At 40.7% G+C, this 27,299-nt stretch overlaps 1 protein-coding gene across 2 annotated transcripts in view; it reads left to right on the top strand.

Moving 5' to 3' along the window:
* The window catches only part of slc4a8 (solute carrier family 4 member 8), a 52,621-nt gene that overhangs the window by 18,535 nt on the left and 6,787 nt on the right, over positions 1 to 27,299 (top strand). Inside the window, exons 3-22 of one of the 2 annotated variants that reach the window (XM_050037194.1) lie at positions 10,952 to 11,104; positions 11,607 to 11,742; positions 14,003 to 14,163; positions 16,010 to 16,186; positions 17,437 to 17,525; positions 18,141 to 18,298; positions 18,401 to 18,488; positions 18,614 to 18,760; positions 18,889 to 18,989; positions 19,921 to 20,095; positions 20,216 to 20,349; positions 20,453 to 20,698; positions 21,968 to 22,073; positions 22,477 to 22,638; positions 24,616 to 24,729; positions 24,818 to 24,979; positions 25,061 to 25,312; positions 25,411 to 25,479; positions 26,018 to 26,191; positions 26,288 to 26,419. In XM_050037194.1, the coding sequence (XP_049893151.1) occupies positions 10,952 to 11,104; positions 11,607 to 11,742; positions 14,003 to 14,163; positions 16,010 to 16,186; positions 17,437 to 17,525; positions 18,141 to 18,298; positions 18,401 to 18,488; positions 18,614 to 18,760; positions 18,889 to 18,989; positions 19,921 to 20,095; positions 20,216 to 20,349; positions 20,453 to 20,698; positions 21,968 to 22,073; positions 22,477 to 22,638; positions 24,616 to 24,729; positions 24,818 to 24,979; positions 25,061 to 25,312; positions 25,411 to 25,479; positions 26,018 to 26,191; positions 26,288 to 26,419 (2,936 nt within the window). Of the gene's footprint in view, positions 1 to 10,951; positions 11,105 to 11,606; positions 11,743 to 14,002; positions 14,164 to 16,009; positions 16,187 to 17,433; positions 17,526 to 18,140; positions 18,299 to 18,400; positions 18,489 to 18,613; positions 18,761 to 18,888; positions 18,990 to 19,920; positions 20,096 to 20,215; positions 20,350 to 20,452; positions 20,699 to 21,967; positions 22,074 to 22,476; positions 22,639 to 24,615; positions 24,730 to 24,817; positions 24,980 to 25,060; positions 25,313 to 25,410; positions 25,480 to 26,017; positions 26,192 to 26,287; positions 26,420 to 27,299 lie in introns of both variants that reach the window. The other variant, XM_050037193.1, reaches the window with a different exon arrangement.

Below are 27,299 nucleotides of genomic sequence, written 5' to 3'. Positions count from 1 at the left end.
ACTACTAGGAATGGGGGGGGGGGACTAAATCTTTTAAGATTTAAATAGCACATTATTGCGCGATTATAATGAGCACCGCTTACATTGTGCTTTTAATAAATACTACTGCATTGTTCAAAAATTATTAATTGTGTCTCAAATTATTCTAGGGAGGGACAGCTTTACTGAAGGGGGAGTCATGTCCCCCCTGTCCCCCCCGGGATTTCCGCCCCTGCTGCCAATATTTGTATTTCATTTTGTTTTTGTTTCTTTCCATTGTGTAGAGCACTAATTACTATCTGGGTTTAACGTGTCTTAATCACTGTCTAGGCCTACATGCTATGATGTGTATGTATGAGACTTTCTTTTTTCTTTCTTCTTTTCCCATATTTTTTACTTAAACTTGGAGTGTTAGCTTATGTCTGAACGTTTAATATGACTAATTTAAGTTTACCAATTTAAGTTTATGGTGGTAGCCAATAAAATGTTCTTTTTTTCCCTTTATATATATATATACTTTTTTATTTTTAGAGAACTGAGTATGTTTTTGTTTTTTTGGCATTTAAAATTAATAAATATTACTAGTTTGAGTCTATGTGGTAGCCTGTAGATTATTTTTCTTTTTTTTTTTTTTTTAAATTTCCAATTATTATCTTATTTTTCATGTGTGTCTCTGTAATTGTAGAGCACTCACTTGCTATCTAGATTCCAGATGTTCTCTCTACATAGTTGAAATTATTCTTTAAAGGGGTTTCTATTTTATATTATTTATTTATTTATTTATTTTTAATTGTTTCTTTCCTAAAATGAGTCATAGGCCTACATGAATATTATGTTCTGGTGCTCTTTTGATACACATTAGATAGGTTGATATTACTGCCTGACTCCTTGCTTTGAAAGTACAAAGACAAATGGGGAGCCAGGGGTTTGTGGGTGTTAATTTACCTCACAAACAACTTTGGGAAGAACATGTCTTCTTTGGGCTTGTACCTTAGTTGGGAAGGTACTTCCTGGGGTGGGGGGTGGGGGGTTTGGGAGGGGTGACTTCTTCTGCATCTTTTCCCTTTTTTTCTTCTGTTTTATGTTTTTTTTTTCTTGTTTATATGCCTATCACATTACTAAGTTTTCATTTTACCGTCTGCGTGTTTAAGATATATCGCTTACTATATGACTGGGAGAATTAATGTTAAGGCTAAGGGAGACCGAGATGATATAAACTACATTTGTCAAGGGATTAAATAATCCTGTTAAAAAGAAAAAAATCCTGACTCATCTTAAGAGTCTAAATGCTCACTTTGCGTTTTTACAAGAAACCCATTTAAAAACAAGTGATCATTTCAGAATAAGGAAAGACTGGGTTGGAAAACTGTTTCATTCTAATTTTCACAATAAATCAAGAGGGGCTGCTATTTTAGTCAATAAAGCCACACCATTTATTGGCACAGATGTGATAGCAGACAATAAAGGTAGATATGTTATAGTAACTGGGAGATTATTTTCCATTCCCCTTGTTTTGGCCAATGTATATGCCCCCAACTGGGACGATACACATTTTATATCCACATTTTTATCTAATATTCCGAACTTGGACTCACACTTGCTAATTTTAGGGGGAGACTTTAATTTGGTGATGTCACCAACTTTAGACAAGTCTCAAAGGGCCACTGCTCCATCGAAATGTGCATTATTAATCCAAATGTTTCTCCAAAAATATGGCCTCTGCGATGCATGGCGCTTTTTGCATCCCTTAGCCCGACAATACTCTTTTTTTCTCTCATGTACACCATACATTTTCCTGCATTGATTATTTTTTTATGGACAACAAACTTTTACCCAACCTTCAGCATTCTAGTTATGAGAGCATAGTAATCTCTGACCACGCTCCCCTTATTCTCAAATTAAAATTTCCACACTCTCCCCCTAAGAGTTATCAGTGGCGGCTCAACTCACTCCTGCTCTCAGACAGAAAGTATATTCAGTTGATATCTGCAGAGATCTCTTTATTTTTTGAAAATAATATAACTCCAGGTATGTCTTATTCTATTATATGGGAGTCTCTAAAAGCATATTTGCGCAGTAAAACTATAGCCTATGCAGCCTCTGTTAATAAGGCACGCACACAACGTCTTTGCGACATAAGCAATTTAATTACCTCACTAGATGATAGATATTCAAGAGACCCCTCGCCATGTTTATATACACAACGCCTCCTGCTCCAATCGGAGTATGATAGCATTACCACTGTACAAGCAGAGAATCTGCTCCAACGAGCTCGCTATAGGATTTATGAGCAGGGCGACAAGACCAGCAAATTGCTTGCCCATCAAATCCGCAAATCCGAGGCATCGCGCCTTATCCCCCAGATAAGAACTAGTTCAGGTGCCATTACTCTTGTCCATGAGGAAATAAACAATCGATTGAAAGAGTTTTACACTTCCCTTTATACTTCAGAGTCCCCACCCTCAGTTGATTGACTCTTTTTTCGATGGTCTTAATTCCATCAATTAGTGGAGACTCTTATAATTGTTTAGAACAGGGATTCTCATCAGAAGAAATAGAAGCCGCCATATCGCTCATGCAGAATGGGAAAGCAGCCGGCCCAGACAGCTTTCCGAACGAGTTTTACAAGGCTTTTGCCAAACAGCTTTCCCTTTTTTTAACATTATTATTTGCAGAATGCCTTGAGAACTCATCTCTTTCTCCTACTTTTTATCAAGCATCCATTTCCCTACTTTTAAAAAAAATAAAGACCCATTAGAGCCTGGGTCTTATCGAGCAATATCCCTCCTAAACTCGGACTATAAAATTCTGGCAAAGCTCCTAGCAAAGCACATAGAGGGTCCTCTGCATGAAATAATACATTTTGACCAAACAGGGTTTATAAGAAATAGACATTCATTTTTTAACATTAGACAACTCCTCAATATACTGTATTCCCCAACCTCAAAGAATCCTGAAGTAGTAGTATCTTTTGACGCTGAGAAGGCGTTCGACCGCCTTGAGTGGGACTATTTGACAAACGCCCTTCAAAGATTTGGATTCGGCCCTAAATTTGTAACATGGATCAAGATCTTATATCTGTCCCCTATGGCCTCAGTGCGCAAAAAAAACATATCATCCGAGTATTTCCCTCTTCAACGTGGCATGAGACAGGGGTGCCCTTTGTCCCCCTTGTTGTTTGCTCTGGCGGTTGAGCCTCTTGCCATAGCTTTACGAGCTAACAATGATATCCAGGGTATTTCCCGTGGGACTCTGAAGCTTAAACTTTCCTTATACGCTGATGATTTACTTTTGTTTATTTCCAATCCAAACGACTCCCTACCCAAGGCCTTAACAGTTATGAAAGCATTCGGCAAAATATCAGGGTATAAGTTGAATGTGGGGAAAAGCGAGCTGTACCCAGTAAACAATCCTGCCTTGAACACTTCATTTTCAAATTTTCATTTCAGAGTGGTCCGTGATCAATTTACATACCTAGGAGTAAAAGTAACACGAAATTACTCAGACTTATTTAAGGCAAATATTGCTGTCCTAGTTGATAGTCTTAAGCAATGTTTTATATATTGGAAGTCACTACCTCTCTCACTCATTGGCCGGGTAAATATGATTAAAATGAATGTGATCCCGAAGTTCTTGTATTTTTTTCAACGTTTACCTGTTTTCATACCTTCGTCTTTTTTTACTTCGATTGAACAAACTTTTTTGTCTTTTATTTGGAATGGCAAAACACCGCGCAGCAGTAAGAAACATCTGCAAAAGTCCAAGGACCTGGGGGGCCTTGCATTGCCTAATTTCCAATCATACTACTGGGCAGCAAATTTCAGAAGTCTTTTATATTGGATGGCACCAGACCAAGAGTACATAACTCCTCTTTGGGTTCAGTTAGAGTCAGAATCATGCAAACCTGCTGCTCTCAGGTGGCAATAATCCAGTGGTAAAACATTCATGTAGGATCTGGAAACAATTTCGATTAACTTTTAATTTGAAACATCTTTCCATTTCAGGTCAGATGTTTCAAAATTCTATGTTTTCCCCTTCATTAAATGATGGAGCCTTTAGAGTTTGGCACTCTTTGGGATTGACATCTTCATTGCAGTTATATATTGATGGTACATTCGCCTCGTTTGCACAGCTGAAAGAAAGATTCCAGTTACCCACGTCTCAGTTTTTCCGCTATTTGCAAGGGAGGGATTTTGTCAACAAAAACACAGTTCAGTTCCCCAATAGGCCCACAGGAACTCCACTAGAGGATATTCTGAGTTTAAATAAAGTTCATAGGGGTGTAATTTCTTGTATAGAATAATTGCCAACCTCCTGATCCCACCATCTCCCTTTAAGGCACAGTGGGAAAAGGACCTGGGGGAAGAATTTGATGAGGAGATATGGACCTCTATTTTAAATAGGATTCACTCTTCCTCCTTTAGTGCGAGACATTCTCTCATTCAGTTTAAGGTAGTCCACCGCACTCACTGGTCCAGGGCTAAACTTGGTAAGATATTTCCTAATACTGATCCTATCTGTCCTCGTTGCAAACTGGAACCAGCCACTCTAATACATCAATTCTGGACATGTCCTAAAGTTTCAGATTTTTGGGGATTTATTTTCAAATGTTTTTCTGAGGTCTTTAAATTTGATTTTGAACCTTGTCCCCTCACAGCTATTTTTGGGATTGCACCAGTGGGCAGCCCTTTAACATGTTCTCAGTCTGACTCAGTAGCCTACGCCACTCTGTTGGCTAGACGTGTCATATTGCTCAACTGGAAACTTGCCTGTTTGCCTTCTCACACTCAGTGGATCAGAGACTTACTGGGCTGCCTTAAATTAGAAAAACTTAAATTTAGCTCACGTGGAAAACCTGAATGTTTTCAGACAACCTGGTCTCCATTTTTAGCCTATTTCAACCGTATCACCTGTGAGCCCTTTTGTTTATTCTCTTACCGTCCTGCCACACTACTGACCGGTCATATATCCCATAATGTGATGATTTATTGTGAAGTGATGTCTTTTTATTTTATTTTACTTTATTTGTTTGTTTGTTTTTACTATTATTTGTGTCTATTTTAAAACATGCTATATATTTGTGATCATTTTGATTTTTGTTCATGTATTTGCTCTGACTGTTCCTTTATGTTGATCTTTCTTTGTTTTGTTAACAAAACCAATAATATATATATATATATATATATATATATATATATATATATATATATATAAAATGACAGAAACCATTTGGAGGGAAAAAAAAAAAAAAAAGAATGGATTTTTACAAAAAATCGTGCTGTTGTTGTGCTATAGGTCGTGATTAAACAGAATGCACTGTTGCACTTTTGTTGTTGTTGCTGTTTTCTTATGCTCTCCCAAGCCATTCACCCTACACCTTTGGGTGGTAAATGTGAATTGCACAGTATCTCACTGACACACAGACAAAACAAAAAACAGCAAACTAGAAGGACAAATTTGAATTTGTTATTATTATTGTTATTATATTATTCATTGTCAACTCAATCCAATTCTGAGGATTCTGCTCTGCTCATTATTGGTTCTTTCTTTCAGCCATGTTGCACACTTGACCTCACCAGACCAAATTGCAAATAATAAAACATGAGCTTGAGCCTGACCACACCCCAATCATGAGTTACATGAAACTTCTTACTCGTTGTAGTTTTGGCTCCTTTTCCTTTTCTTCAAGTTCAACCAGCAGAGATATTTTTATCTCTCCACAGCAGAGCTCCATTATTTATAATTATTCATATTTTTACTGGCAATGCATACAGTGTAGATATAATGCCCCTTGTGTTATCAACAACCTTTACACAGGTGCAGTTTGTATTTCCGCTTAATTCTACATAATAACGCTGCCGGCCAGGTCCAACTCTAACCATGAATCATATTTTATGAGCTCAGTAGATGAAATTTTCATTTGTAATATAACTGCATCCATCATTTTGCCTAAAATTAGAAAAGTTAAGAAATGTTTGATGGTATTTCACTGAGAAATGTTGTGGAACAGAAATATGGCATCATAAACAATGGACATATTTAAGAAAAAGTACCTACACCTTGAGTAGGGGCAGTATATTCCTCAGTTAGTTAAATTACATGACCTCAGCCTCAGCAGATCCCCTAAGACATGTATATTTCATGAAACCAAACAATATGATCAAGCATGTTTTCGGCGTGATTGAGTCAATTCTATCATTCTTGTGAGAGTGTGTGTGTGTGTGTGTGTGTGTGGATAGTTTATAGTGTGAGTTGTTGTGAGAACATGGGGATGTTATTTTGTCTCCTTGTCTGGTGGAGATGAATTGAACATTAAAAATGAATCTTCCATCTACCCCGAGGAGGCTTGGGGGCTGATCTGTCATCGGTGGGTGAAGACAGGTGTGTGTGTGTGAGAGAGAGAGAGAGAGAGAGAGAGAGAGAGAGAGAGAGAGAGAGAGAGAGAGAGAGAGTCAGCCCATTCTTTCTTTCATGGAGAGATAATAACACGTTCAGAGATTGAACACATAGCTGCAGCCCAGTAGCTTTGTGTCCTTGATGCACCCCAAAATATGTTTTTCATGCCCAAAAAAACAAACATACAAACACACACATCCATTTTATTTATAACAATTTGCCAAACCAATTTCATTAATTGCCTGATTACTTCCACTGTCCATTCTTTAATTTCAAAAGGCTCTGCTTTGATATTGAAATAAACTCCATTATTGTCTGCGTCATGAGCACTCAGTCTGCTGTTATCACAGCATGTTGTGTGAAACACTGAATGCACTGATGATAATCACAGGTGGCAGAGGTTGAGACTAGTATCAGGCAGGAAGTAAAGAGTTATTCCCTGATTCTCCCCGTGGAGCTTTGGGCCAACACCTAACCCTCGGTTTAATGGCTTTCACATTCAGTTCCTTTAACCATCTGAGCTGAGAGACCGCAGTGCACCTCAATCAACTGCCTTCCTCCGTTAGCACATGTTCTCTCTCCATCTGGAACACAGGAAGATGCCAGTTTTATCCTCAGCTAATAAGGATTTTATATTTTGTCATCAGAAAGTCTGAAATGAAATGTACATATATATATATTTATAGAGTGGATGACACACACACCACAACCCAACGACAGGAGAGTGAAGTAGGCTGGGTGTTCAATTTTATTTATAAAGCCCAATATCAAAAATCACAATTTGCCTCAGAGGGCTTTACAGCATATGACATCCCTCTGTCCTTGGACCCTCGGAGCAGATAAGGGAAACTCCCCAAAAAACCCTTTAATGGGGAAAGAAATGGTAGAAACCTCAGGAAGAGCAACTGAGGGGGGATCCCTCTTCCAGTATGGACAGACACGCAACAGATGTCCTGGGTACAGAACATATCAACATAGTTCTGTATGCTTCTTTTCTGTATCCACTATGAAAAGTTGTGGATGGTGCCAATGGAAACGTTCTGTACCGTCCCCATTTTAGATCACCCCTCTGTTGGGGTACCAAGCACACAGATGTGGCACTAAAAGGTGGAGCTGTGAACACTGCAGTCCGTTGATTGGTCAATAGTGGACGGTCACTCTGCTCAGGGCTGAGTTGTGGCTGGTTTTAGGCTTATGTAACCACTGTTGATACTGTGGAGAGTTTTACATAAATAAGCTGTAACTATAAAAATAACAGGATGTTTTGCTGCCTCCCACAGCAGCTGGAGTCTGAGAAAAATAATTCACTGGGCCGACTACCAGCAGCATTTAAGATGGAATGTTTACTTGTAATGTTACTCAATGCATGAGTTGACGATGTGAATCCATAAGCACACCTTCAATTTCAATATGACAACTCTGACTGTTCCTTTAGTTATTGTTGTTTCTCTTGGATGACATGCACTTTTAGTAATGACTAAGAAAGGGGGAAAGTGAGACAGAGAGACGGGCACGACCAACAGTAATGCCAATAGCTACAATAACATTAATTTTGGTAATGATATTGTAATAATAGTATTTTGGTGGTATATGTGGTATAAGTGTATATTAATATTCTACAGAGTTCTACAGGCTGTATCAGCTTTAAAAGAGGTCTGTTAATCAGACAGTCTGCAGTCACGTTATAAAAACTGCCAAAATTAACAGCAAGTAAACACAAAGCAACAAAAAAGTACAAATAACAAACAAATTTGAAGGGAACAAAATGTAAAAGTAACAATGGTTTGTTCCTGGTTTTGTTTTGGTGGAAGTTGCCAGGAAGCAGAATCAAAAGCCTGTGTTTAAAAACAACATTTGGTAAAGATGCAGCCCAAAACTGAAGGGCTGATCTGTTTTTTTTTTTTTTTTTTTTTTTTTTTAAAAAGATGTTCATAATACTCTTCAGGCTAAAGTGAAAAATGTATTCAGAAGTTATGTTTAAGTCACAACCTTCTGCAGATAACTTGCCAACAAGTTCATTGTTAGACTTTTTGCTCTTACTAGGCCTTTTTTTCCCGCTGCTGTTACATAGGGACAGTTCAGAAAGGCCTGAGGCTCATGTAAAGACAGCATTCTTTATTATTTACTGTTCATATATAAACTTTTTATTTGGTCCTCCCCTGTATTTCTCCACGTTGCAGGTATCTTTATAGGCATTAATATCACCAGAATGATGTTTTATGGTTATTCCCATTCTCTGTTGAGCAGTATTTCAGCTGCACTTAAATGATTCACGTGTTTACATATTTATTTTAATGTTAATCATGACACTATGTATATGTATTAAAGTATAACAGGCCCCGGGCGTAAGAGCTGTAGTCAGATTATAATATTGTTGTGTTAAGAACAGGAAAAAAATGAAACAGGCAACAGGGAGTGTGCTTCCTTCTCTTGATTCTGCCAGACTTTATTTTCAATGTAAACACATGTATGTACTTTAAACTTTATTATTCTCCACTTCCCATTTCTCATTATAAACCCATTACCAGGTCACATAGTCACAATGTAACGAAAACAGTGCAGACACAACACACAATGTAGTACCTGTGTTGTAATAAAGTCAGTTGTGGCTGACATTACAGGGTGCACCCAACAGACTGATTCAGTGCTGCTGTAGCTCTGGGGAAAAAGCTATTTCCCAGTCTGGAGGTGCAGGCTTAGAAGGCCTTTTAACGTCTGCCAGATGGAAGGAGTTCAAAGAGATAGTGGCATGGGTGCGTGGGGTCCTTATAGATGCTGGTGGCTTTTCTGAGGCAGCATGTGTTGTAGATCTCCTCCGGGGAATGGGAGCTGTATCCCAATGATCTTCTGTGCTCTGGAGACGACCCGCTGATGGGCTTTCCTATCCACTGCTGTGCATCTGAGATACCACAGAGATGCAATATGTTAGGATGAGACAGGCAACTTTATCAAAACATCCGCTAAGATGTTCTCTGTGCTGCAGCAGTAGAAGGTCACCAGTATCTGTTGAGTCAGTGCTTTTTCAGTATCCTCAGAAAAACAGATGTAGTTGTTCTGTCTTCTGACGTGTGTGCCCAGAAACCTGAAGCTGTACACTCTTAACCCTGCCCCCACTGAAGAAGACTGAAGCGTACTCCTCATCATGTGACCTTCTAAAGTTGATGATTAGCTCCTTGGTCTTTCCTGTATTAAAGGACAGGTTGTTATCTGAGCACCAGCCCACTAGGTTCTGCACCTCCGCTCTGTAGGCTGATTCATCGATGCTGAAGATCAACCCGATCACTGATGTGTCATCTACTGATTTAATGATGGTGTTAGTGGCGAATGTGGGAACACAATCACATGTGAAGAGGGAGGATGGTTCTCTAAATTCAGTTTTTCAAGTTTTGCACCTTCAGTTTTACGAATAAAAAACATAAATAAAGAAAATAAAAATGTTCACAATCCTTGTGCTTTGTACCTTCTCGTACAAATGAAAAAAAAAATACATTTTCTCCAGACTCCTTTGATCTGCTGCTTACAGCTTTAAAGGAATTCTTCACCCACAAAATGACTGTTTATCAATTACTCACCCATGTTACATTTAATATGTGAAAACTTGCTTTTCCTCACATGCCTCCTCGGTGAGCAAAAAATCCCAAAATTTAGAAAATTCTTGATGATTTGGAGTAAAGGAGGGCAATGTTTAACAGCAGCAAAACTATATCAGGTGGAATCATGCAGAAGGTTTTAAGTAGTACGGTTTTTGCTAAAATGTGCATTTACAAAGTACTGAGAATATGACTGGATAAATGAGACTTGGATTATAATGCACAGTGTGTGTGAGAGTTTGTAAATTTATGTTTTGCTGGTTTGGATAGTTATGCTGTTGTTAAACACGGACCACTTTTACTCTAGTTCATCAAGAATTTTCTGTTTTTGGATTCTTCGTTCACCCTGGAGGCAAAAAAAAAAGAAAAGTTTTGAACGTAACGTGGGGTGAGTAATTGGTATGCAAATAGTCATTTTGTGTGTTTCTATAATAACTGCACTACAGATGGCAAATAAGATTCCTGATAGACTGGCTGATAATAAGCGGTTCGATCTCTGGTTCCTCCAGTCTGCATGTTGAAGTATTCTTGAGCAAGATACTGAACCCCAAATTGCTCCTGATGGCTGTTCCACCGGTGTGTGAGCGTGTTAAAAACTGAGTAGGGATGGCACCTTGTATGGTAGCTCAGCCACCAGTGTATGAATGTGTGAGTGAATGGGTGAATGTGACTTTGCACTTTGAGTGGTCGGAAGACTAGAAAGGCGCGATACAAGTGCAGGTCCATTTACCATCTACCAATGAGAAATCCCATTAAAAATAGCATACATGGTGGGAGACATTACACTCCTAAACTTTAATTCAAAACAAAACAAAACACGAATTTACACCAAATTACATAAATACAGCTCCTTAACAACAATTTACACACAAATACTGTACAAAATATACAAAGGTAAATCACATAAAGTGACCACACACTGCTGGGAGACACAAAAGCATTACTCAGAAGTAAAAGTGAAATCTCTTCTCTCGCCTATTTCTCAGGTCACAGGACTCTGTTTGTGGGCGTCCGGATGCCCAGGCAGAGCCATCGTCACCACAAGGCCCACGGCTCTCGCCACCGCAAGAAAGACAGAAGGGCAGGAAGCGTCGCAACACAACAAAGCGAGGGAAGTGAGACAGCCACCTCCAGTCATGGTCACACACACACACACACACACACACACACACACACAAAAAACCTCATCTCAGGTTTCTTTTACTTTTGAAATCAAAGTATTTCTTTAGCTCACCCAGTCATCTATCAGTCAGAGAGAGAGATGGGCAAAAGAAATAGACATTTGGTCATGACTCTTATACTCGTATACTTGCAAACCCACCTCCCAGAGAGGAGGTAGTGGTTGTTGAACAAAGCCTATCAATACTGTCGGCACTTCACACACTTGCACATACACACAGATCACTCCAGGCTAAAATTGACAAGCCTGCTAATTATCTTCCAAAGAGCAGGAACGAGTCAGCATGTTGCATGTGTGTGTGTGTGTGTATAGATTTGTGTGACTGTGTGTGTGTTATGGACCCAATGGTCATTTAAAAGACATGTTCTGACAAAGGAGGCAGTGTTGTGTGTGTTTGTAAAGGTCTTTTGAGAGCCACAGTTCACCTCTTGTTCCTCCCTCACATCCCCTCGCTTCATCAGACACACCGTCCCAGCGGGTCCAGTTCATCCTGGGCTCAGAGGAGGATGCTGAACATGTGGCCCACGAGCTGTTCACTGAGCTGGATGAGATCTGTGTGAAGGATGGCAAGGATGCTGAGTGGAAGGAAACAGCCAGGTCAGGATCTCCTCTGGGAGCTGTTGGCAACAATGCTTGGCAATAAAGCTCCTGACAGCCCGGCAGCTCTACAGCTGTATTGTTACGAAGAAAGAGCATTAGTTACATTTTCAGCTTAGTGGATCATTTTTTGGTCGGTTTGCTCAAGGCAAAAAGCTCCGAAGAGAGGAGTGACACAAAACACTGCTGTGACTCATGCTGCAGTTTCATATTGTAGTGTCAAACCTCTGCCTCGTGTTGTGTGGTTTGCAATTACAACAAAAACATCTGTCCTGAGGGGAAATAGTATGAACCACAAATTTAAAGATTTAAGGCTGATGTTTGTGTGGGATGGGAAACATCTTTCCTTTTAAGGTCGGATGCTCCTTTCTTCCCATCTGTTCTGAGTTGATCTGGGTCTGTATTGATCAAACGCTAAAGAATTACACTTTAGACCCAACATGGGAGCAAAACGTTCTTCCCTGACTGTAAAGAGTTAGACATATCTATCAAGAAAATGATATGATTAAACTTTTGTGGCTGACAAGGACAAATGCGCTACAATGGCCCTTCAGGAAAAATGTGCTGCAGATTCAGAAAAGATGCCAATTGAACAATAAATACAAAATTCCAATGGGCTGCAAATGAAAAAACATGCTGCAGAAAGAATAAATACTTTAACAACAAACATTCTGCAAATACAGAAACGATGAAAACAAAAACTACAAACTGCATATTCAGTCAACACAACGAAAGTTCTCCAAGCCTGTAGGGGGAGCTATGTAAATCTGTTGCTCTTGTATATGCTTGTAAAAGGCGAAGGCCAAAATATAAAAGAGTCCGCACCTTTTTTTCTCCAGTTTTCTTCATTCTTAAGAACCAAACACCAGATACACCCTCTCTTCTGGTTTCTCTCTCTTGGTCGAAAATCCAGTTGTTCTAATTAGCGCTCCCCCAGGACGGGGATTTGCAGTATATGTTTTCGTATGTGTCTTTTAATTGTTATTATTTCTGAAGCTGCAGCACTGTCTCCTGGTGGAAATGTTTTGGACTGTTGCGGTACATTTGTCCCTGTTGGCCATCAAATTAATTACATGTAGGAATAACCAATCAGACACAAGGATACAACTCCTTTTCGACATTTCATTAAACATATTTCTAATGCTGTTATTCACTTGAAATTTAGACCAGACTATGGTATTAATGCAATAAAATTATACAGATCAAGGTATTGTAACATTTCGGTCCCTAAAAATGATGTGCAGTAAAGTTGAATGACAGAGGAGAAATGTATTGAACACGCTAACTGAAATGTATTTAATACTTGAAGAGGCCTTTGTTTGCATGCCAGCTTCAAGACACTTTCTGTATAAAGAAATTAATCTCTCACAGTGTTCAGACAGGATTTTGGCCCATTCTTCTACATTGACAGCTTTTAAATTTTGAAGATTTAAGGAGCCCGCTTGTGAATCCTGAGACAGAATTTCACTTTCAATTCTTCAACAATTAGTAATTAGGGCTTAGTGAGTTTTGTTAGAAGAATGCTCCTGTCCCAAAATTTTTGGAACGTGTTGCAGGCATCAGATTCAGAATAAATGCATATTTTACAAGTTAGTCTGCTAAAACACAATTTTAATTATTTTCAAAAACTGAATTTAATTTTTGTGAAATCATTAATATGATCACTAGCATTTAACATGTGAGGCAATAATCCAATATATTTCTAATATTAAAATAGTAATTCATAAACAGGGATTAAATAACAGAAAAAAATGCCTGAAATAGAAACACAAAGAAAACCAAACTAAAGCAGGAAATAAATTCTGCTGCTGGTAGAGGAGGGGGAATACTGTATATAATGACAGTTTAATACCACATTGACAACGACTGCAAACAAAATTAGTGTCAGCTTTATACCTCTTGTTGGCAAATAATTGTGTTACACCCTGTCACTGTTCAAATGAATTGCAAATAATAGGCTAAATCTACTTTGCTGCTGCATTAAATATATTGCTTGAGATAGTGTAATATTCATCATGACGAATGATATTTTGTACCATCACTCCAGATGTTTTAAAAGTTGTGTGTTCACCTCTGTCTCTGTACTGCAGTCATGTAGGATCTAGCCAACTCTAGAAACCTAGAGCTCTCGTTAATTTAAAATCATTTGTAAGTGACAAGAAATTTGATAAATAGGAACTTTTTTGAGTGAAAGATAAAATAGTAACGGATCACATTTACTCCTTAATTCCAAACCTCTCATCCTGTCTTTACCTCACAGGTGGCTGAAGTTTGAGGAAGACGTGGAGGATGGAGGGGAGAGGTGGAGCAAGCCCTATGTGGCCACTCTCTCCCTCCACAGCCTGTTTGAGCTCCGCAGCTGCATCATCAATGGCAGCGTGTTGCTTGACATGCGTGCTGACAGCATCGAAGAGATTGCAGGTGAGAATCTGTCCAACTGACACATATTAATATCTCAGTACCAGAGCGCTATCTGTTCCTAGAGAAAAAGGCAAGCTGCGCCTGAATGATTTCTCATAAAGACAGAAATCAGTTGTTATCATTGCTGTAAGTGACTGGTGTCGTTTCTTCAAATGGATATATGATTCCACAATTTCCCGTCCCTCTGTTTCCTGCTCTATAAAGTCACTTCTTGCTGCTGTCATTCAATAAATATTATATTCATTGATATAAAACAGGCTGTATATCTCAGCAGAGATGCCCGCTGGATGTCTTCTACAAATCAATTTATCCTCCTAAGAGAGGAGACACACATACAGTACAGGCCTGCGGGGAGCATCATCACCGTGCTGGATGCAGAAACACAAACAGCCACGACCCCACTGGTCTAATGTTGAAAAGTCTAAATGATTTTCTGGAAATGTAAACATAAACAAACACAATATAAAGACATAGTTTGTGCCACTGAGCTGTGTAGTTGCTGTGTGGTTGTTGGAATATTGCAGCTGAACTTCTGCTGAACCTGATTTGCATTAAAATCTACAATTACATAAAGCTGCTGCCACAGCTCGAGCTCATTTGCATACCAGAGGAAGCACACAATTGGATTAGCAGTGACCATGTATATCCATGAGTGAGAGGACAACCACAGTTTTAAATCTGATGGATAAATAAATGATTTATATACAACTGCAAAAATTCACACCCACACATGAACAATGGTTCAGCGCTACACTGTCCATCCACCACACACACACACACACACACACACACACACACACACAAGATCACATGGTTCAAGGTTTTCCATCGGTCAGCCTTCCTCATGGTGTTATGACAGGTTTACACCCTGAACGGCCTTGTTGCCTGCAGTCGTTACTCTTCTCCAGCTCTCCACCGCTCTTCTCACTTCTCTCTCCTCTCCATGTGACTCCTGCCAGCAGCACCTGGACCCCGAATAGGATCCAAGATGGTAGAGGAGATAGAGACAAAAAAAAAACTACATTTCTTTACTTGTTTATTTATAGAAGAGTGGCAAACTAAGAGAATGTAATAAAGATGCCTGAAGTTGCTAATCCATGCACCAGTTCTTTGAACATGACAAATATTATTAAATGTATTACATTGTCAGATGAGTAACTGATGGGCACCAGTCAAGTGATACAGGATGAGGATGAGGCGGAGCTGTTGCTGCAGTCTCAAATTAGAAAGAACGTGATCTATCTCAAGCCTATGAAGTGTGAGCGGAGGCTGCGATAGATGAGCCATTTATGGCTTTTGATTTAATTTCAGGCGTTTCTCTTGTCGCTGTCCTTATTAACATGGCTGATTATACTGGCGCTGAGCTCGACACAATGGTACTGGCCTTGAAGTGTGCTCTGAATGTATGCAGGGACTGCAGTGTGTGTGTGTGTGTGTGTGTGTGTCAAGCAGACACTTTGATTGACTGTGGAGGAGGGAAGGAAAGAAGGAAGGAAAGTTCCAGTGCTGACTCAGCAAGTCAGTAAAAAAGAAAGGACTGGGAGAGGGAGGAGAGTAGAAGGGGTAAGAGCGATAAAGAGATGGTGATTATTCTCTGCAGTCCCACATGGCCAGATATGTTGGACACATATTGACCGACCACTGCCAATATGCACTTTCTGCTCAGCAGTGTGCTAGTTATTTTGCTTGTGTCGAACTTATTGATTACAAATGAATTAAAGATCTGATCAAAAGAGCACACATAAAATACATACTGTACAAAATTAAAGGTGACTGATGCCTTTAATTTAAAAAAAATGTTAAGTCTGGTTTCACAAACATGAGCATTTGCGCATGTTCTTTGCAGACATGGTGTTGGACCACCAGGAGGCATCTAAGGAGCTGGACGACAGTGTAAGAGTAAAGGTACGCGAGGCTCTGCTGAAGAGACATCACCACCAGAACGAGAAGAAGAAGAACCTGATCCCCATCGTCCGCTCCATTGCAGAGGGAACCCGCAAACAGTCAGAGCCCCTTCTGACCGGTGGGTTTCACACTGTGCACCAAACATGTTACGTTTAGCATAGAACAGTTATCACAGATTGTTTAATGGTATGAATCGAATGTAGAAATCCACTGTCTGGAGACAGAATCAGTGTAAAGTCTCAGAAATATGAATTGACTCACAATTACTTAACGGAAAACTTGTGTATTACCTACAGTAGATGGCGGTCAGTACATCCCCAGTTTGGAGAAGCAGACAGGAGAACTGACATGGAAGCTAAGCAATGTACTGCTGTGGACAGGGGCAGCAGCAAAATGTATTTTAACCACCAGAAAAATCAACATCAATATGAGCGTCTACTATAATGAGATCATGTTCACTTCTTTACTGCTGATGGGGAGGCCGTTAGCGGCTTCAGTTCCACATCAATGCTCTTGTCAAAGCCACCAGACTCCATTGACAAAAACAGTAATTTTGGTTCATTGAACACATGAGCTGCTGGTCTACTGCTGCCTCGATCAGTTAGTATGTTTGTGTTATTGAACTTACCCTTTTAATTGCTAAATTCACACAATAACACAGACTAACTGATCGAGGTAGCGGTAGACCAGCAGCTCCTGTGTTCAGCGATGTTGAATTAATTGTTTTTCTCAATGGACTCTGGCTTTGAAGAGATTTATAGACAGCAAGGTAAAAAGGTGAAAGTATTCTCAACGAAGCGTCCATTTAAACTGATATTGTCTTTTTTAGGTGGGACTTTTTTAGGGGGCTAAAATGTGTTTTGCTGCAGTCCCCAACCACAGCAGTACACTGCTTAGCCTCTGTGTCGATACTCCTGTCTGCTCTTCCAAACTGGGGGTGTGCCAACCTGCATCTACTGTGTGTAACAGGCTGACTATGGATAAGTGCCTCATACAACCCCACTTCAAAAAATCAGAGCTTTCCCTCTAAGTAAGAGACAGCTCTGTTTGATATACATTTTTATCAGAATAATGAATGGAGTAAAACTAGGTAATAAAAGCAGACAGGAGGAGACTAAGAACAACAAGACAAAGTAACAGACAGACTGATACAACAGCACAGTCTCTGGACAGTGAAACAGGGACGGACTGCCAAAACCTGTTCCTGAGTAAATGGGCCATATTGGCAGCTAAGCATTACTACCTTCATAGATATTTCTTTGACTTTGCACTTGGCAGGCAAAAAGATATATGTACTAACTCTGATTCTCTTTCCGTCGAACACACATACACACTCATATGCACACCCACACCCTTACTGTCTAGCAGGGTCAGCCACATCTCCACAGCCTCCACCAGCTGTAGAACCCGCTAAGAACGGTGCAGCACAGGACAGTTCCCAAGTGGACCTCAGCAAGGTAAACAAGCCGTTTTTTTTCCTCATAATAAATATGTTCAATTTCTCAGTGCACACTGTTTATGTACACATATAGATGCTGTGAAGACCACAATAGACTATGAGATTAGAAGAGGGCAGATATAATTAACACATCTGATAACAGCAGTGTAAGATCTTTTTTGGTTCTACAGGGCCATCAGCTTTATGCATGATGTGCTGTAGCACCCTGCTAAGATCTGTAATCAACGTTTGATGTGCTGTCAACATCAACTAGGTCACAGAGTGCCCCCTATGAAATAACAGGAGAATTACACGTGTTCAAAGTGCATCCCACAGCAGCAGCCCATCACTGCAAGACTGTTAAGTACAGCCACACAGGACACAGATAAAAGCTTCCATTTAGACATCAATGTCCACCTGGGATTTTGAGTGCATATAACACCCTTAGCACTGAAATGCTAGCATGGTTCTCTGGCATTATGCTGCACCTGTGGTGGGAGAGCTTTACGTACAGCTCTAAGACTGAATACATTTCTGTTTGCACTGAAGTGACAGGATGATAAAAAACATATTGCTGTTGTAACTCTTTTATCTTTATTCTTAACTCATATTAGCTACTGCCTTGTTTGACCAGGTGGACATGCACTTCATGAAGAAGATCCCAGAGGGTGCAGAGGCCTCCAACGTACTGGTGGGAGAACTGGATTTCGTGGAGAGGCCCATTGTGGCCTTTGTCCGCCTCTCCCCTGCTGTGCTCCTCACTGGACTCACTGAGGTCCCCATACCTACCAGGTAGACGGCCACATGAACAGTGGTTTAGTCGCAAAATCAAATTATGTGAAGTCCATAATCCAGGAATGATTTACATACTCCAAATCATCTGCTGACAAACAGGTTCCTCTTCATTCTCCTGGGCCCAGATGGAAAGGCTCAGCAATACCACGAAATTGGACGCTCCATGGCGACCATCATGACAGATGAAGTAAGAACGCGGCATCAGTTAAAATCTAAATTCAGAAACCTTCACAGAACAAATCAAATCTCTAGATTTGTCTTACAAAGACAGGCAATTAAGTTTCTTCTGTCCTTCACTTTTGTCCAAAACAGATCTTCCATGATGTAGCTTACAAGGCAAAGGACAGAAGTGACCTGCTGGCTGGGATAGATGAGTTCCTGGACCAGGTGACAGTCCTACCGCCGGGAGAGTGGGACCCCTCCATCCGCATTGAGCCCCCAAAGAATGTCCCCTCTCAGGTACACAGCTATTATGACAGAAAGATTTACATTTTTTAGTTTTGACTTTTAGCTAAAACTTTGATCAGGTGCAGAACAATGAAGATTGGATGTCTGTTGTGTGTTGGACTGTTATTGGGTGCCTGTAGGAGAAGAGGAAGATGCCAGGAGTCCCTAATGGCACAGTCTGCCAGGTAGAGGAAGACCTGCATCCTGAGTGCCACGGGCCAGAGCTGCAGAGAACTGGAAGGTAAGCTGTCAATTGCTTGTAGATTACTTAGGCATCCTCTCTCCTTTCACTCCTGCCAAAAATTGTATGACGTTACTATTTTTAGGTTGCATAACAGGTAGGCTAGGGATTTGGTGTAAACAGCAACACCAATCTTGAAAGCTGTTTTTGTTACACTATGCTGGAGTAGAGTTCAGAGACTGATTGTTCTACATTCAAATCTGTTTGTCGTAGTCCAGGCTGTTCTAATTGCAAATCAAGGATTCCCAATAATTCCACATAAATGTGTTTTTTTTAATTTCTGAATTGAATATCAGGCCAACAGAAGAACATCTACTCAATTATATTAGATTTCTTTTAGGGAATAGTATAGTAGGATAAACATGGGCATGTATTATCATCTGGATGACACAAAGTTGAAGGTATTTTACAAACCTAAAAGATGTTTTTAGGCCTCACAGACCCTTCACACAGACCTCCACCCCCCACCCCGCCCCTGGCTTTAGCACCTGTTATGTTTTCTGAAGGGATGTGTGGAAGCCTGGGGCTCACTTAGCACTGTCCACCATGTTTGACAGTTGCTGAAGCCACCAAATCTAAATTTGGATTTGTGAGGAGCTGAGGTTGGACAGGTGAATGACGAACCAAGTGTGATAGCCTGAGAGACAAACAAGCACCAAAACACTCCCTTTTATTTCTTAAACAGTAAGTTACGGTCCCCTGAAAATCTTGTTTTTTGCTGACCTCCTGTGGTTTAACTTCTCATCTTGATGCCATGATGTAGAAGTCTACTCCAGGATACTTTGACATCACTGATAAGTGTAGGTACAGATGCAAGCGACACGTCTGACCACACTCATCAATTGTTTTGGGTGTATCAGCTCGACATCCCTTCACCAGATTGTGCTCTAAACTTCAGCACCTCTCTTCTCTTGTTGTGTGCTGTGACCAGGTTGTTTGGCGGCCTGATATTGGACATCAAGAGGAAAGCTCCATTCTACTTGAGTGACTATAAGGACGGTCTGAGCCTCCAGTGTGTGGCCTCCTTCCTCTTCCTGTACTGTGCCTGCATGTCTCCTGTCATCACCTTTGGAGGACTGCTGGGGGAGGCGACAGAGGGACGCATCGTAAGAGCACAAACACACTCAGACACAGTCACATACTGCATTGAGATTAGAACACTATGAATACAGCATTAAAACTATTACTGAATACAAGACATACTCTATTTCCACCATGTGTTGTAGAGTGCCATTGAGTCCTTACTGGGTGCGTCTATGACTGGAGTAGCCTACTCTGTGTTTGCTGGTCAGCCTCTCACCATTCTGGGCAGCACAGGGCCTGTGCTTGTTTTTGAGAAAATCCTCTTCAAGTTCTGCAAGTATGTATTACAACCTGCCTGTGACATTTTATTATCATCACCACAGTCCTTTTCTAACAGATAATGTATTCCCTGTCATCCTTCTCTTCTCCTTTCACATCAGGGACTACAACCTGTCCTATCTGTCGCTGAGGGCTTGCATCGGCCTGTGGACCGCTCTGCTGTGTCTGCTGTTGGTTGCCACTGATGCTAGCTCTCTGGTGTGCTACATCACTCGGTTCACAGAGGAGGCCTTTGCCGCCCTCATCTGCCTCATCTTCATCTACGAGGCCTTGGAGAAGCTGTTCCACCTCGGAGAAGTCTACCCCTTTAACACACACAGCGATCTGGACAAACTCACACTGGCGTAGTGAGTAACTAAAATTATTAATAAATGACTCACCTGGTAGATTTCTTTAGTGTTCATTGTTTTTTCAGTGCATTGTTCTTCCCTAACCTCTCGATAGTGCAGCTGTGCCACGTTCTTGCTGCAACATATCCGCCAGAGATAATCGGGGCTACTTTAGACAATGCTTGTGATTCCACTAGACGTGCCGTAATGCTTCTCAAAAGCTTTATAGAAGTGGCTCTCTGCTTTGCTCTGCTAAAAACGTGCATCTTGTTCAGTCATGATGCATTACACCAAACAAACCGGATAGGAAATGGAATGGCAGCATCCGGTCAATTTTTCAAATAAACACCCTGTCAGAATTAATGTAAATATCTGGCCCCCAGGAACATTGCTCCCCCTTGAAGCCAGTATTTCCCAGTGGCCACTCGCAGTATTGCAGCGACAAAATCCCCTGCGGCCTAAATACCATTTTCTCATCAGCCACTGATGTGAATGAGACGTCTGTAAAACTGCTGACAGGACACCTGGAACTGCAAACAAGGTCAATTATGACTCTTCTTTTATTAATTTTTGGAGCCATTTTAGTTTTATACTTAGACTTATACCTTAGAAAAGCGATTAAAAATCCATGGCATCAACACGATGTAAAGCCTATCAGTGGAGAGGGAACTTGTGGGTGGGGCCAGCAGGAGAAACACTAGTGTGTATATTCAGTGGGTCACATACTGCAGAAGTAAACCCGGAAGCTAGACACTTTTTGTGGCTTATGTGCCAGGTAAGCAACTTCATTGGAATAAATAGGCGTCTTCTTGGCGTGTGGTATCTTGGTACAACAATTAAAACAGACAATAAAGCAAAATAAAATTCAATAACATAGCCTACTTTATTGTGGTAGAAGCACAAATATCAAGGACAAAGGACAAAATCAATGAAATCTGCAAGTCTACTGAACCATGCAGGCAAATGCTCCGCTTCTGAAACACTTCTTGTGTGGTGTGATCCTGTGCAAAGGACGGAACAAAACCAGGTCACAGCTGTAACTGGTGGAATCCAAGGATAACAATATATAGCTGCCATTCTCTCTCTGCAAGCATCTCCACACATTGTGGCTTTGCCCTTGCTGTCTCTTCATTCCTGCTCTCCTCTACAAGCCTTCAGATCACATCCCTGCATGCAGTTCTCTTTTTGTCTGGCCTAATTTAAGTGATAAAAGCATGTGAGCCCATCATTTTTTGGCAGAAAAATACACTAATTTTTGTTGTGCTGTCTCTCTGTCTGTCTCTGTAGCTGTAGGTGTGCAGAGCCTGATAACCCCAGTAATAAAACCTTAGAACTGTGGAGTGAGAGAAACATCACAGCCTCTGCTGTATCCTGGACCAACCTCACTGTCAAGGTAACTTAACTATGTGGAAACACACACACACACACACACACACACACACACACTTTGACTCCTAATCTCAGTGTGACTTCCACATGATAGCACACACTGTATCCAACGTGTTTACTTTTGTTAACATTCAACTAACCCCCTCACCTTCCCTTGAGCAGTTGACCTCTCTTAAGGACCTTTGCAAACACTGACAAGGACACTCAATCGATTGACCTTTCACTGCTGTGGATAACTGAGCACACCAAAGGCTTCTCTTGTTTCTTCTGTACTGTTCTTTTCTTTAAGCTTTGTAGACTCCTTCCTGTCTGTCAGATAATTGAGATAAAACAGTCTTTTGATCTATTTTTTCTCCTGAGTCATCTGAGCAGTTTTGTTTTTATGTAACCCCTGTGAATTTCTGCAGGAGTGTATCAGTCTGCAGGGCCAGTTTGTTGGGACGGCATGTGGCCACCACGGCCCCTACACCCCAGATGTTCTCTTCTGGTCTACCATCTTGTTCTTCTCAACCTTTTTCATGTCTGCCTTCCTCAAACAATTCAAGACAAGTCGTTATTTCCCCACCAAGGTAATCAACTGATAAGACTGCCCAGTAAGTAAAGGTGACACCAGACATTGTGAAACTTGACATAAGTGCAGTGGCGCCCCGAGAAATTCTTCATAGCAGATGAAGCCACTGAAAATCGTGGGATGGCACACCAAGACCAAAGCTATAACTGAATTACAGGAGTTCCATTATGCTGTTGAAGTGCAAAGGCTTGTTGAAAACCTTGTCAATATGGAGAATTAAGGGAATCGCACACTGATATACTTTGGTTTCTTTTTTTTTTACAATGAATATTGCTAATTATCTGATGGGCATAGACTGATACCTGTACAAATAACATTTTTATTTCTACAACAACCCTGTTTTAATGTGTTATGTACCTGTATATACATGATAAATCATTGTTCTTTAAATAGGCAGGTTATCCTTTTCCTGAAAAGACAAATACACGGCTTTAATTTGAAGGAGTTCAATGGTTGTTATAGACAAAACATTTACTGGAAACTAACCTTCTAAAGTTTAGGGGAGATTCATGGGTACCCATAGAACTAGGACCCCAGGGAGTGCTGTGGGTTTTGAAGCCAATTTTTATAGTGGCTTGACAGTCATTAAGTTTACATGACATGAGAGAAAATCAATTTTCTGTGTTAGTTCGACTAAAACCAGACTAAAAAAAAAATATGCTAACGTGTTAGTACAACTGAAATCGTACCAAAGCAAATTTCTCAAAGTCCAACTAACACACCCGGATAATGTCATTGGGAGTCAAATTACTCCTGCATGTATACAGTCAATCGGACCCAAACTGGCCAAGGTGCTTTGTGCATGCGCCACAGTTTCTGCCCCCTGGCTTTGACCCGGAAGTTGAGTAGCATTAAATGTGTAACAGCAGAAGGTAAGAAAAAGAAAAAATAAAGCGTATAGCACATGAGAAATGTATAGAGCTGTTAAGTTGTCCACCATGGTACCAGTTTGCTGTTGGTTAACCATAGTTAACTTGTTCATCAATTGTTTGGTCTGTGACGTAATAGGTCAACTGGAAAAAGGTCCAATATTAACAAGCTGAAAGGGAGCATATTGCCACCCATCGTAGAGGCGGACATACTTTGGTTAATAATTTGATTCCCCTCCCGTGCTTGTATACTGGGACAAGGACAGTAGTCCAGTTAAATGGCCTGGTCGAGCCATGGCTGTAGCTTGACTTAACTGTGCATGTAAATGTACTGAGTGTAATTACATCCATCACATGATGCCCTGGGGCCTAAAACGACTTTTTCCCATTGACTTACATGACGAAAGAGACATCTGTAAATCAGTGGATACATTTTTTTGAGCATCACAACCTCCACAAAATGATTTGTTTTACTATCAGAATTTGATCCATTCAGTTCAATAACATTTGTCTAGAAGAGTCTTGAAGAGCTGCACAATTTAATCACTTTAACCCCATTCAAGTTAGCAGAGTTAGCTGGCTCAGCTGGTGGTCTCCAGTGTGCCTGCTTTATGGGCCACATAGGGCGGAAGCAACACCGATCAATTTTCAGAGTAATTTTCTACCAGGCAGTTGAGCAATTTTGATTCATGCACCACTGAGCAACTGTCATAGGAATGAACAGGGTCCCGCCTCCCCGGCTGCATCCAGTACTCTTTATATATCCATACATAGAACCCATTTTCATTCAGATATCTTGAGAAGAGAGTTCAAGGGACCCTTTTAAAAATCGCCATGTCAGTTTTTCCCTAGCCAAAATTTAGCTTAACTTAAGAGTGTTATACAACCCCCTTCCCAAAAAGCTAGCATGACCTGGTTTGCAACAATGGATGCCTTACGCTGTCTAGTTTTTATAAAAGCTTCCAATAATTTTCGCTGGGGGTGGAGGGACCAGTAATTGTATCAGGGTGGCCATTGCCCCCCATGGCCACCCTTGGGGGCTCCACTACTTGACGTGACACATTAGGAACAACTGATCTCTGAGTGTTGTTATCTCCTGTTCCCAGGTGCGGTCCATGATTAGTGACTTTGCAGTGTTCCTCACCATTGCCGTCATGGTTCTGCTTGATTATGCCATTGGCGTGCCCTCCCAGAAGTTAAAGGTGCCCAGCAAATTCCAGGTACAAAGGGAAGACATAATTATAACCTTGATATAAAATGCCTCATGGCTGATTCATGCCCTCACACCTCTTTAATGTGATCCTCAAGCCTACCAGAGATGACCGAGGTTGGATCATCAATCCAATAGGACGCAACCCATGGTGGACAGTCCTAGCTGCAGCTATTCCCGCTCTTCTCTGCACCATCCTCATCTTCATGGACCAACAGATAACTGCCGTCATCATCAACCGCAAAGAGCACAAACTGCTGGTAAGAAGCGAATACATCTGCCCTTTGAATCTGTGCAGACTGTTGCTCATGTACCTGTCTGTCCTCCTCTCTGTTATGCAGAAGGGCTGTGGGTACCACCTGGACCTGCTCATGGTCGGGGTGATGCTGGCGGTTTGCTCCATCATGGGTTTACCCTGGTTCGTAGCAGCCACGGTCCTGTCCATCTCTCATGTCAACAGCTTGAAGTTGGAGTCAGAGAGCTCGGCTCCAGGAGAGCAGCCTCGATTCCTGGGTATCAGAGAGCAGAGGCTCACCGGCTTGGTCATCTTCCTGCTCATGGGCTGTTCTGTACTCATGACTGGAGCCCTGCAGGTCTGTCAGACAAGCTACACAATGCTGCCCCCCTCTGGCTGGGATATTTGTGATAATGTTACTCATCAAAGCTTATTGATTTATGTTTTGTTTTTCAGTTCATTCCTATGCCAGTGCTCTATGGTGTGTTCCTTTACATGGGAGTCTCTTCATTAAAAGGCATCCAGGTAATATATGACATATATAAATGTGACACAGGAGCATTAAACTATATGGTAAAGATGATTTACATTAAAGTCACTATGGGTACAATTTGAAAATGTCTGCCTTTAGCACTCCTTTGCAAAGAGAGTGTCTATTTTTAAAAAAAAAAATAATTTATGAATAATTTGAAGGATGCTATAATCACACTGGCATGTGATCAAATATGTTTTCAACTTTTACCATATTCATACTTATTTCTTAATCTGGAAGTAATTTAAATACAAAATATCCCAAGCTGTTCTTTTCCCCTCTCCATCATCCCAACCTCTTATTAATGTGGCTGTCCCTCTGATGCTCTCTCCTGATCAAATTAATTTCGTCGCAATTCAATGAAGCCTGACAGTTAATTGTCAGACTAATCTAACTAAATTTGTCATTCATAATCACTTTCTCTCTCTTGCCATATTCACCATCTGCCTCCCTGCTCTGCTCTCATTAATTCTTCTCTCTCCTTTACCCTCTCTGTCTCTAACGTCCCCACCACCTGCATTCACTCCTCAGTTCTTCGACCGTCTGAAGTTGTTCGGCATGCCGGCGAAACACCAGCCAGACTTCATCTACCTGCGCCATGTGCCCTTGAGGAAGGTGCACCTGTTCACTGTCACTCAGCTCACCTGTCTGGTGCTGCTCTGGGTCATCAAGACCTCACCTGCCGCTATCGTCTTCCCAATGATGGTGAGTTGACCACTGCCAACATCACTTTTCTCTCTTCACTAGTTTCTAAATATCCTCCATTTAAACAACGGATTTTTATTATTCATGTGCGTGAAGGTGCTGGCTCTGGTTTTCGTTCGCAAACTGCTGGATTGGTGCTTCTCCAAGCGAGAGCTAAGTTACCTGGATGACTTAATGCCTGAATGGAAGAAGAAGAACCTGGATGATGCCTCCAAAACAATGGAAGAGGTAGTCTAAATCAGAGGTTCTCAGTTGTTTTTCAACCAAAGCCCCCTTTACCAGATAGAGAATATACTGGGGAATATGTATATGTGTATTATAATATGATGTGGCCTATTTTCAGTGTTGGGTACATTACTCTAAAGGAGTAATATATTACACATTACTTATTACATTTAAAAAAGAGTAATGCATCACTTTACTTGATTACTCAGTGTTAAAAGTAATTAATCACACTACTTATTACATTACTCCACAACACTGCTTTAAATGTATTGTCATGCAATTGCAAGTTAACAGTAATATAACATTAGGCATAGGTGGAGGATAAGGAGAGAGAGGGAGGTGGGTCTGTCTCTTGATCCACTTCTATACTCTTTGTGTCTTTCATGGCAATATGGGTGGCAGGTAATAGGGAAATCAAGAAAAATTTGAAAGAAGGAAAGGTCATGATGTCGCTGACAGTATTCAAATTTTGCATTGGAGTCAGAGTTTGGTGCCATCTCTATTGGAGTCCATGAGTCGGGCACACCAAATCACACTATAACCCATCATATCTATGTTGTTTCACCTTTAACGGAAAAATCCTTGCACAAAATTAAACAAATATATACATTACATAATGTTGAATGATGTTTTTTATCTAAATGTGTTTGTTTTCCTTGTTATTGGTCTCCAAACAGTTAATCTGTCTCTGTCTCTGTTTGTCATCATGGGAGAAGATGGGATCAGCACCAAACTGTGGCTCCAATGCAAAATCTGATCGCTGTCACTGATGTCATGACCTTTCCTTCTTTTATAGTTTTCTTGACAAAAATGCAGAACTACAGCCTGTAGCTTGAGCAACAGTCCGAGAGCCAGCAAAATTCCGCTAAATGACATGTGTTGT

Source organism: Epinephelus moara, chromosome 24 (genome assembly GCF_006386435.1).
Source record: "Epinephelus moara isolate mb chromosome 24, YSFRI_EMoa_1.0, whole genome shotgun sequence".
NCBI lineage: Eukaryota > Metazoa > Chordata > Actinopteri > Perciformes > Serranidae > Epinephelus > Epinephelus moara.
The sequence above is the reverse complement of the archived record's forward strand: the minus strand, read 5'-3'. Positions and strand labels throughout refer to the sequence as shown.